A 14,058-nucleotide genomic window follows, 5' to 3' on the forward strand; every position below is an offset into this window, starting at 1 on the left:
AACAACTACCACTGCACTTACAGCCACAACAGAGGCAGCAACATCTACAACTGCAGCCCTAACCACCACGATGGCAGCACCAACCACTGCAGCTGCATCACCAACAACCACAGCTGTAGCAACAACTACTGCATTTGAAACAGCAACAACCACAACTGCAGCATCAATGACCACAACTGCCGCACCAACCACCACAACAGCTGGACCAACCACCACTACTGCTGCACTTACCACAACAGAGGCTGTAAGAACCACAACCATAGGACAAATTACATCAACTACAGCACCAACCACAATTGCAGCACCCACCACCACAACTGAAGCAGACACATCTACAACTGCAGCACCAACCACTACAACTGCAGCAACAACCACAACCATAGGAAAAGCTACCTCTACTACAGCAACAACAACTGCAGCACCCACCACCACAACTGAAGCACCAACAACTACAACTACAGCACCAACCACAACAGCATCACCAACCACAACTGTAGCACCAACTACCACAACTGCCGCACCAACCACCACAACAGCTGGACCAACCACCACTACTGCTGCACTTACCACAACAGAGGCTGTAAGAACCACAACCATAGGACAAACTACATCAACTACAGCACCAACCACAACTGTAGCACCAACTACCACAACTGACACAGCAACAACTACAACTGCAGCACCCACCACCACAACTGAAGCAGCAACAACTACAACTGCAGCACCAAAAACCACAACAGACACAGCAAGAACTACAACTGCAACACAAACCACCACAACTGCAGTACTAACAACTGCAACTGCAGCATCAACCACTACAACTGCAGCAACAACAACCACAACTGCTGCATCAACAAAGCCTACTACTGCAATTACCACTACAACGGAGGAAGCAACATCTACAACTGAAGCAGCAACCACAACTGCAGCACCCACCACCACAACTGAAGCAGAAACATCTACAACTGCAGCACCAACCACCACAACTGCAGTACTAACAACTGCAACTGCAGCATCAACCACTACAACTGCAGCAACAACAACCACAACTGCTGCATCAACAAAGCCTACTGCTGCACATACCACCACAACGGAGGCAGCAACATCTACAACTGCAGCAGCAACCACAACTGCAACACCAACCACCACAACTGCAGTACTAACAACTGCAAATGCAGCATCAACCACTACAACTGCGACACCAACCACCACAACTGCTGCATCAACAATGCCTAGTACTGCACTTACCACCACAACGGAGGCAGCAACATCTACAACTGCAGCATCAACCACCACAACTATACCACAAAGTTCCTCAACTGCAGCACCACCCACAACTGCATCACCAAAAGCCACAACAGAAGCAGAAAGAACTACAACCGCAGCACCAACCACTAGCATTGCACCAAAAACCACCACAACTGCTGCACCAACAACGACTACTACTGCACTTACCACTACAACGGAGGCAGCAATACCTACACCTACAGCACCAACCACAAATGCAACACCCACCACCACAACTGAAGCAGAAACATCTACAACTGCAGCACCAACCACTACAACTGCAGCACCAACCACCACAACTGCAGCAACAACCACATCCATAGGACAAACTACCTCTACTACAGCAACAACCACAACTGCAGCACCCATCACCACAACTGAAGCAGCAACAAATTCAACCGCAGAATCAACCACCACGACTGCAGCCCCAACCACTACAACTGCAGCACAAACTACCACAACTGAAGGACCATCTACCACAACTACAGTACAAACCACTACAACTGCAGCCCTAACCACCACGATGACAGCACCCACCACTGCAGCTGCATCACCAACAACCACAGCTGTAGCAACAACTACTGCAATTGAAACAGCAACAACCACAACTGCAGCACCAATGACCACAACTGCCGCACCAACCACCACAACAGCTGGACCAACCACCACTACTGCTGCACTTACCACAACAGAGGCTGTAAGAATCACAACCACAGCACCAACCACAATTGCAGCACTCACCACCACAACTGAAGCAGCAACAAATTCAACCGCAGAATCAACCACCACGACTGCAGCCCCAACCACTACAACTGCAGCACCAACCACCACAACCATAGCACAAACTACATCAACTACAGCACCAACCACAACTACAGCACCAACCACAACAGCATCACCAACCACAACTGTAGCACCAACTACCACAACTGAAACAGCAACAACTACAACTGCAGCACAAACCACCACAACTGCAGGACCAGCAACCACAACTACAGTACCGACCACAACTGCAATACCAACCACCACCAAAACTGAAGCAGCAAACACTACAACTGCGACACCAACCACCACAACTGCTGCATCAACAACGCCTACTACTGCACTTACCACCACAACGGATGCAGCAACAACGCCTACTACTGCACTTACCACCACAACGGATGCAGCAACACCTACAACTGCAGCACAAACCACCACAACTGCAGGACCAGCAACCACAACTACAGTACCGACCACAACTGCAATACCAACCACCACCAAAACTGAAGCAGCAAACACTACAACTGCAGCACCAACCTCCACAACTATAGCACAAACTACCTCAACTACAGCACCAACCACAATTGCAGCACCAACCACCACAACTAAACAAGCAACAACTTCAACTGCAGGATCAACCACCACGATTGCAGCCCAAACCACCACAACTGAAACACCAACAACTACAACTACAGCACCAACCACAACAGCATCACCAACCACAAGTGTAGCACCAACTACCACAACTGAAACAGCAACAATTACAACTGCAGCACAAACCACCACAACGACCGGACCAGCAACCACGACTACAGTACAAACCACCACATTTTTGGCACCAACAAAAACTACCACTGCACTTACAACCACAACGGAGGCAGCAACATCTACAACTGCAACCCTAACCACCACGACGGCAGCACCAACCACTACAGCTGCATCACCAACAACCACAGCTGTAGCATTGACTACTGCAATTGAAACAGCAACAACCACAACTGCAGCACCAATGAATACAACTGCACCAATACATACAGCACCAACCACCACAAAAGCTGGACAAACCACCACTACTGCTACACTTACCACAACAGAGGGTATAGGAACCACAACCATAGGACAAACTACCTCAAATACAGCACCAACCACAACTGCAGCACCCACCACCAAAACTGAAGCACCAACAACAACAACTGCAGCACCAACCACCACAACTGCAGCACCAACAACCACAACTGCAGCACCAACCACCACAACCATTGGACAAACTACCTCAACTACAGCACCAACCACAACTGCAGCACCCACCACCACAACCAAAGCAGCAAAAACCACAACTGCAGTACCAAAAACTGCAACTGCAGCACCAACCACTACAGCTGCAGCACCAACCACCACAACTGCTGCATCAACAATGCCTACTACTGCACTTACCACCACAACGGAGGCAGCAACATCTACAACAGCAGCACCAACCACAACTGCAGCACCAACCACCACAACTATACCACAAAGTTCCTCAACTACAGCACCACCGACAACTGCATCACCAACTACAACTGCAGCACCAACCACTAGCATTGCACCAAAAACCACCAAAACTGCTGCACCAACAACGACTACTACTGCACTTACCACTACAACGGAGGCAGCAATACCTACAATTACAGCACCAACCACAAATGCAACACCCACCACCACAACTGAAGCAGAAACATCTACAACTGCAGCACCAACCACTACAACTGCAGCACCAACCACCACAACTGCAGCAACAACCACATCCATAGGACAAACTACATCTATTACAGCAACAACCACAACTGCAGCACCCACCACCACAACCAAAGCAGCAAAAACCACAACTGCAGTACCAAAAACTGCAACTGCAGCACCAACCACTACAACTGCAGCACCAACCACTACAACTGCTGCATCAACAATGCCTACTACTGCACTTACCACCAAAACGGAGGCAGCAACATCTACAACTGCAGCACCAACCACAACTGCAGCACCAACCACCACAACTATACCACAAAGTTCCTCAACTACAGCACCACCGACAACTGCATCACCAACTACAACTGCAGCACCAACCACTAGCATTGCACCAAAAACCACCAAAACTGCTGCACCAACAACGACTACTACTGCACTTACCACTACAACGGAGGCAGCAATACCTACAATTACAGCACCAACCACAAATGCAACACCCACCATCACAACTGAAGCAGAAACATCTACAACTGCAGCACCAACCACTACAACTGCAGCACCAACCACCACAACTGCAGCAACAACCACATCCATAGGACAAACTACATCTATTACAGCACCAACCACAACAGCATCACCAACCACAAGTGTAGCACCAACTACCACAACTGAAACAGCAACAATTACAACTGCAGCACAAACCACCACAACGACCGGACCAGCAACCACGACTACAGTACAAACCACCACATTTTTGGCACCAACAAAAACTACCACTGCACTTACAACCACAACGGAGGCAGCAACATCTACAACTGCAACCCTAACCACCACGACGGCAGCACCAACCACTACAGCTGCATCACCAACAACCACAGCTGTAGCATTGACTACTGCAATTGAAACAGCAACAACCACAACTGCAGCACCAATGAATACAACTGCACCAATACATACAGCACCAACCACCACAAAAGCTGGACAAACCACCACTACTGCTACACTTACCACAACAGAGGGTATAGGAACCACAACCATAGGACAAACTACCTCAAATACAGCACCAACCACAACTGCAGCACCCACCACCAAAACTGAAGCACCAACAACAACAACTGCAGCACCAACCACTACAACTGCAGCACCAACAACCACAACTGCAGCACCAACCACCACAACCATTGGACAAACTACCTCAACTACAGCACCAACCACAACTGCAGCACCCACCACCACAACCAAAGCAGCAAAAACCACAACTGCAGTACCAAAAACTGCAACTGCAGCACCAACCACTACAGCTGCAGCACCAACCACCACAACTGCTGCATCAACAATGCCTACTACTGCACTTACCACCACAACGGAGGCAGCAACATCTACAACTGCAGCACCAACCACAACTGCAGCACCAACCACCACAACTGCAGCAACAACCACATCCATAGGACAAACTACATCTATTACAGCAACAACCACAACTGCAGCACCCACCACCACAACCAAAGCAGCAAAAACCACAACTGCAGTACCAAAAACTGCAACTGCAGCACCAACCACTACAACTGCAGCACCAACCAACACAACTGCTGCATCAACAATGCCTACTACTGCACTTACCACCAAAACGGAGGCAGCAACATCTACAACTGCAGCACCAACCACAACTGCAGCACCAACCAGCACAACTATACCACAAAGTTCCTCAACTACAGCACCACCGACAACTGCATCACCAACTACAACTGCAGCACCAACCACTAGCATTGCACCAAAAACCACCAAAACTGCTGCACCAACAACGACTACTACTGCACTTACCACTACAACGGAGGCAGCAATACCTACAATTACAGCACCAACCACAAATGCAACACCCACCATCACAACTGAAGCAGAAACATCTACAACTGCAGCACCAACCACTACAACTGCAGCACCAACCACCACAACTGCAGCAACAACCACATCCATAGGACAAACTACATCTATTACAGCACCAACCACAACAGCATCACCAACCACAAGTGTAGCACCAACTACCACAACTGAAACAGCAACAATTACAACTGCAGCACAAACCACCACAACGACCGGACCAGCAACCACGACTACAGTACAAACCACCACATTTTTGGCACCAACAAAAACTACCACTGCACTTACAACCACAACGGAGGCAGCAACATCTACAACTGCAACCCTAACCACCACGACGGCAGCACCAACCACTACAGCTGCATCACCAACAACCACAGCTGTAGCATTGACTACTGCAATTGAAACAGCAACAACCACAACTGCAGCACCAATGAATACAACTGCACCAATACATACAGCACCAACCACCACAAAAGCTGGACAAACCACCACTACTGCTACACTTACCACAACAGAGGGTATAGGAACCACAACCATAGGACAAACTACCTCAAATACAGCACCAACCACAACTGCAGCACCCACCACCAAAACTGAAGCACCAACAACAACAACTGCAGCACCAACCACTACAACTGCAGCACCAACAACCACAACTGCAGCACCAACCACCACAACCATTGGACAAACTACCTCAACTACAGCACCAACCACAACTGCAGCACCCACCACCACAACCAAAGCAGCAAAAACCACAACTGCAGTACCAAAAACTGCAACTGCAGCACCAACCACTACAACTGCAGCACCAACCACCACAACTGCTGCATCAACAATGCCTACTACTGCACTTACCACCACAACGGAGGCAGCAACATCTACAACAGCAGCACCAACCACAACTGCAGCACCAACCACCACAACTATACCACAAAGTTCCTCAACTACAGCACCACCGACAACAGCATCACCAACTACAACTGCAGCACCAACCACTAGCATTGCACCAAAAACCACCAAAACTGCTGCACCAACAACGACTACTACTGCACTTACCACTACAACGGAGGCAGCAATACCTACAATTACAGCACCAACCACAAATGCAACACCCACCACCACAACTGAAGCAGAAACATCTACAACTGCAGCACCAACCACTACAACTGCAGCACCAACCACCACAACTGCAGCAACAACCACATCCATAGGACAAACTACATCTATTACAGCAACAACCACAACTGCAGCACCCACCACCACAACCAAAGCAGCAAAAACCACAACTGCAGTACCAAAAACTGCAACTGCAGCACCAACCACTACAACTGCAGCACCAACCACCACAACTGCTGCATCAACAATGCCTACTACTGCACTTACCACCACAACGGAGGCAGCAACATCTACAACTGCAGCACCAACCACAACTGCAGCACCAACCACCACAACTATACCACAAAGTTCCTCAACTACAGCACCACCGACAACTGCATCACCAACTACAACTGCAGCACCAACCACTAGCATTGCACCAAAAACCACCAAAACTGCTGCACCAACAACGACTACTACTGCACTTACCACTACAACGGAGGCAGCAATACCTACAATTACAGCACCAACCACAAATGCAACACCCACCATCACAACTGAAGCAGAAACATCTACAACTGCAGCACCAACCACTACAACTGCAGCACCAACCACCACAACTGCAGCAACAACCACATCCATAGGAAAAACTACATCTATTACAGCAACAACCACAACTGCAGCACCCATCACCACAACTGAAGCAGCAACAAATTCAACCGCAGAATCAACCACCACGACTGCAGCCCCAACCACTACAACTGCAGCACAAACTACCACAACTGAAGGACCAGCTACCACAACTACAGTACAAACCACTACAACTGCAGCCCTAACCATCACGATGACAGCACCAACAACTGCAGCTGCAGCACCAACAACCACAACTAAAGCACAAACTACCTCAACTACAACACCAACCACAACTGCAGCACCAACCACAACTGTAGCACCAACTACCACAACTGCAGCAGCAACAACTACAACTGCAGTACCCACCACCACAACTGAAGCAGCAATAACTACAACTGCAGCACCAAAAACCACAACAGACACAGCAATAACTACAACTGCAGCACCAACCACTACAACTGCAGCACCAACAACCACAACTGCTGCATCAACAACGCCTACTACTGCACTTACCACCACAACGAAGGCAGCAACATCTACAACTGCAGCACCAACCACAACTGCAGCACAAACAACCACAACTATAGCAGAAACTACCTCAACTACAGCACCAACCACAACTGCATCACCAACCACAACTGCAGCACCAAAACCAACAACTGAAGCAGAAAGAACTACAACTGCAGCACCAACCTACTACAATTGCAACAAAAACCACCACAACTGCTGCACCAACAAGGACTACTACTGTACTTACAACCACAAATATTGCACCACTGACCCCAACTGCAGCACCAGCCATAAGAACTATAGCACCAATGCTCTCAACTACAGTACCAACCACAACTGCAACACCGAACACCACAACTGCAGTACCAACAACTAAAACTGCAGCACCAACCACTACAACTGCAGCACCAACAACCACAATTGCTGCATCAACAACGCCTACTACTGCACTTACTACCACAACGGAGGCAGCAACATCTAAAACTGCAGCAGCAACCACAACTGCAGCACTCACCACCACAACTAAAGCAAAAACTACCTCAACTACAGCACCACCCACAACTGCTGCACCCACCACAACTGCAGCACCCACCACCTCAACTGAAGCAGCAACAACCACAACTGCAACACAACCCACCACAACTGCAGTACCAAAAACTGCAACTGCAGCACCAACCACTACAACTGCAGCACAAACAACCACAACTGCTGCATCAACAACGCCTACTACTGTACTTACCACCACAACGAAGGCAGCAACATCTACAACTGCAGCACCAACCACAACTGCAGCACCAACCACCACAACTATAGCAGAAACTACCTCAACTACAGCACCAACCACAACTGTATCACCAACCACAACTGCAGCACCAAAAGCCACAACTGAAGCAGAAAGAACTAAAACTGCAGCACCAACCACTACAATTGCAACAAAAACCACCACAACTGCTGCACCAACAACGACTACTACTGTACTCACCACCACAACGGAGGCAGCAACACCTACAACTACAGCACCAACCACAAATGCAGCACCCACCCCCACAACTGAAGCAGAAACATCTACAACTGCAGCACCAACCATTACAACTGCAGCAACAACCACAACCATAGGAAAAGCTACCTCTACAACAGCAACAACCACAACTGCAGCACCCACCACCACAACTGAAGCAGCAACCAATTTAACTGCAGCCCCAACCACTACAACTACAGCACCAACAACCACAACCATAGCACAAACTACCACAACTGAAGGACCAGCTACCACAACTACAGTACAAACCACTACAACTGCAGCCCTAACCACCACGATGACAGCACCAACCACTGCAGCTGCATCACCAACAACCACAGCTGTAGCAACAGAGGCTGTAAGAACCACAACCATAGGACAAACTACATCAACTACAACACCAACCACAACTGCAGCACCAACCACAACTGTAGCACCAACTACCACAACTGACACAGCAACAACTACAACTGTAGCACAAACCACCACAACTGCAGCAGCAGCAACTACGACTGCAGCACCCACCACCACAACTGAAGCAGCAATAACTACAACTGCAGCACCAACCACTACAATTGCACCAAAACCCACCACAGCTGTTGCACCAACAAGGACTACTACTGTACTTACAACCACAAATATTGCACCACTGACCCCAACTGCAGCACCAGCCATAAGAACTATAGCACCAATGCTCTCAACTACAGTACCAACCACAACTGCAACACCAACCACCACAACTGCTGCATCAACAACACCTACTACTGCACTTACCACCACAACGGAGGCAGCAACATCTAAAACTGCAGCAGCAACCACAACTGCAGCACCAACAACCACAACTAAAGCACAAACTACCTCAACTACAGCACCACCCACAACTGCTGCACAAACCACAACTGCAGCACCCACCACCACAACTGAAAAAGCAACAACCACAACTGCAACACCACTCACCACAACTGCACTACCAACAACTGCAACTGCAGCACCAACCAATACAACTGCAGCACAAACCACCAAAACTGCTGTATCAACAACGCCTACTATTGCACTTACCACCACAACGGAGGCAGCAACATCTACAACTGCAGCACCAACCACAACTGCAGCACCAACCACAACTGTGGCACCAACCACCACAACTATAGCAGAAACTACCTCAACTACCGCACCAACCACAACTGTATCACCAACAACAACTGCAGCACCAAAATCCACAACTGAAGCAGAAAGAACTAAAACTGCAGCACCAACCACTACAATTGCAACAAAAACCACCACAACTGCTGCACCAACAACAACTACTACTGTAGTCACCACCACAACGGAGGCAGCAACACCTACAACTACAGCACCAACCACAAATGCTGCATCCACCACCACAACTGAAGCAGAAACATCTACAACTGCAGCACCAACCACTACGACTGCAGCCCCAACCACTACAACTACAGCACCAACCACCACAACCATAGCACAAACTACCTCAACTACAGCACCAACCACAACAGCATCACCAACCACAACTGTAGCAATAACTACCACAACTGAAACAGCAACAACTACAACTGCAGCTCAAACCACCACAACTGCAGGACCATCAACCACAGCTACAGTACAAACCACTACAAATGCAGCAAAAACCACCACAATTGCGGCACCAACAACAACTACCACTGCACTTACAGCCACAACGGAGGCAGCAACATCTACAACTGCAGCCCTAACCACCACAATGGCAGCACCAACCACTGCAGCTGCATCACCAACAACCACAGCTGTAGCAACAACTACTGCAATTGAAACAGCAACAACCACAACTGCAGCACCAATGACCACAACTGCCGCACCAACCAACACAACAGCTGGACCAACCACCACTACTGCTGCACTTACCACAACAGAGGCTGTAAGAACCACAACCATAGGACAAACTACATCAACTACAGCACCAACCACAATTGCAGCACCCACCACCACAACTGAAGCACCAACAACTACAATTACAGGACCAACCACAACAGCATCACCAACCACAACTGTAGCACCAAATACCACAACTGCCACACCAACCACCACAACAGCTGGACCAACCACCACTACTGCTGCACTTACCACAACAGAGGCTGTAAGAACCACAACCATAGGACAAACTACATCAACTACAGCACCAACCACAACTGTAGCACCAACTACCACAACTGACACAGCAACAACTACAACTGCAGCATCCACCACCACAACTGAAGCAGCAACCACTACAACTGCAGCACCAAAAACCACAACAGACACAGCAAGAACTACAACTGCAGCATCAACCACTACAATTGCACCAAAAACCACCACAGCTGTTGCACCAACAAGGACTACTACTGTACTTACAACCACAAGTATTGCACCACCGACCACAACTGCAGCACCAGCCATAAGAACTATAGCACCAATGCTCTCAACTACAGTACCAACCACAACTGCAACACCAACCACCACAACTGCAGTACTAACAACTGCAACTGCAGCACCATCCACTACAACTGCAGCAACAACAACCACAACTGCTGCATCAACAAAGCCTACTACTGCACTTACCACCACAACGGATGCAGCAACATCTACAACTGCAGCAGCAACCACAACTGCAGCACCAACCACCACAACTAAAGCACAAACTACCTCAACTACAGCACCACCCACAACTGAAGCAGCAACAACCACAACTGCAACACCACCCACCACAACTGCAGTACCAAAAACTGCAACTGCAGCACCAACCACTACAACTGCTGCACAAACCACCACAACTGCTGCATCAACAACGCCTACTACTGCCCTTGCCACCACAACGGAGGCAGCAACATCTACAACTGCAGCACCAACAACAACTGCAGCACCAAACACCACAACTATAGCACAAACTACCTCAACTACAGCACCAACCACAACTGCATCACCAACCACAACTGCAGCACCAAAAGCCACAACTGAAGCAGAAAGAACTATAACTGCAGCACCAGCCACTACAATTGCAACAAAAACCACCACAACTGCTGCACCAACAACAACTACTACTGTACTTACCACCACAACGGAGGCAGCAGTATCTACAACTGCAGCACAAACCACCACAACTGCAACACCAACCACCCCAACTGAACCAGCAACAACTTCAACTGCAGGATCAACCACCACTACTGCAGCCCCAAACACTACAACTGCAGCACCAACCACCACAACCATAGCACAAACTACCTCAACTACAGCACCAACCACAAAAGCATCACCAACCACAACTGTAGCACCAACTACCACAACTGAAACCGCAACAACTACAACTACAGCACAAACCACTACAACTGCAGGACCAGCAACCAAGACTACAGTACAAACCACCACAATTGCGGCACCAACAACAACTACCACTGCAGTTACAGCCACAACGGAGGCAGCAACATCTACAACTGCAGCATCAACCACTACAACTGCAGCACCAACCACCACAACGGCAGCTCCAGCCACCATAACTGCAGCACCAACCACTACATCTTTAGCACCAACCTCTACGACTGCAGCACCAATCACCACTACAGGTGCGCTAACCACCACAACTGCAGAATCAACCATGACATCTGCTGCACCTACCACCACAACTGCCTCACTAAAAAACAAAACTGCTACAACCACAACTATAGCACCGGCCACCACAATATCTGCACAAGAAAGGACTACTGCAGCAACAACCACCACTTCGTCAACAACACCCACAACCACTGCAACAACAACCATCGCTGTATCTGCAACAAAAACCACACCTCTTGACCCAATCACCAGAACAGCTGCATCACCTACTACAACTGCTGCACCAACCACCAAAATAGATGCTCCAACAACAAGTCCAGCAATAAGTCCTACTGCTGCACAAACAATCAGAACTTCATTAGCTATTACAACTAGTAAACCAGCAATCACAACTGCTGCAACAATATTGATTAACACAACCACCACTCAATTTACAAGTCCAGTATCAGTTACCACTACAACAACCACTAGTGATGCATCTGGTTTCAAGCTTGGTATGCTCCACTTGCTTCTCGGACTGCTAGTGTTCTTCTTGTAATTTAGATAGCCAATGATTTTTTTCATTCTTGAAGAAAGACCTGCAAGGTTTTTTGGGGGGGGCGTTTGTAAAAATTTACAATAATATTTTTGGTGTATTCAGCTTATCATAAGTTTAAAAAATGAAAATCAATTTTTCGGACTCATTTTCACCAAGTCATTCATACGTTTATAAACGTCATAATTCCAAATTAAATATTTAATTAGCAAGTTAAACATTCAGTTTGCAAACTAAAAATATTTTTCCAAATTAATGTTTAGATCTAGCTTAATATTTTGTTTAGAAACTAAATATTGAATTTGGAGCTAAATGTTAAGTTTTTAAACTGAATATTTAGCTCAGACCTAGTTTGGAGCTAAATATTCAGTTTGGAAACTGAATATTTAGCTTGTAGCTAAATATATAGCTTGCTAAATAATTATTTATTTATTATTTATTATTTATTTCTAAAATAAACATAATTAAACATTTAGTTTAGATCTGCCACATTTCAAAATGTATGAACAATATGATGAAAATATGACTTTGAAAAATGAACCCCCATTTTTTCCTCTTATTTCCTCTTATCTAAATAACCCAAAATATTGCAGTAAATGTTCGACTGTGTAACTTTATAAATGTCATATTTTTTGTCCCTTTATCTGGCACCTACAGTATAAATAAGGAAGCACCTTTAACGTGAAACTGCAGAATCTGCACATATTGCTCTTTTGAAGCTCTTTTGATTTCCCATGCTTTAAACTTAATCAGTAACAATGCTGCGGCATTTTCTGGCCTAAACCTGAGTTCATGGCAATCAATATTTATTTTGGCAAACATGTCAGGATTCTTTTACGGGTAATGTCATACTCTATTATTTGTATTCTGGTATGAGTGGGTGACATATGGGAATTTTAGATTCTATTACATTAAGATGACAATGGGATTTTACTATGTAATGGTGGTGATGCATTATTCTTCGATCAATGTTTTGTAGCCATACTAATTCAGTTAATGTGTCTTTTAATAATGTTTTCAAGCAATAAAAATATAA

The 14,058-nt window shown here is 47.2% G+C and overlaps 1 protein-coding gene across 1 annotated transcript; it reads left to right on the forward strand.

The window, feature by feature from the left end:
* The first annotated feature begins 10,646 nt into the window (after positions 1-10,646).
* On the forward strand, positions 10,647-13,285 carry LOC124876776 (mucin-5AC-like). The gene is made up of 3 exons (XM_047379775.1): positions 10,647-10,820; positions 11,276-11,537; positions 11,878-13,285. The coding sequence occupies exons 1-3, from the start codon at positions 10,647-10,649 to the stop codon at positions 13,023-13,025; spliced, it is 1,584 nt and encodes a 527-aa protein (XP_047235731.1). The 3' UTR covers positions 13,026-13,285.
* The last annotated feature ends 773 nt before the right edge of the window (positions 13,286-14,058 follow it).

Source organism: Girardinichthys multiradiatus, chromosome 11 (assembly GCF_021462225.1).
Source record: "Girardinichthys multiradiatus isolate DD_20200921_A chromosome 11, DD_fGirMul_XY1, whole genome shotgun sequence".
Classification (NCBI taxonomy): Eukaryota; Metazoa; Chordata; class Actinopteri; order Cyprinodontiformes; family Goodeidae; genus Girardinichthys; species Girardinichthys multiradiatus.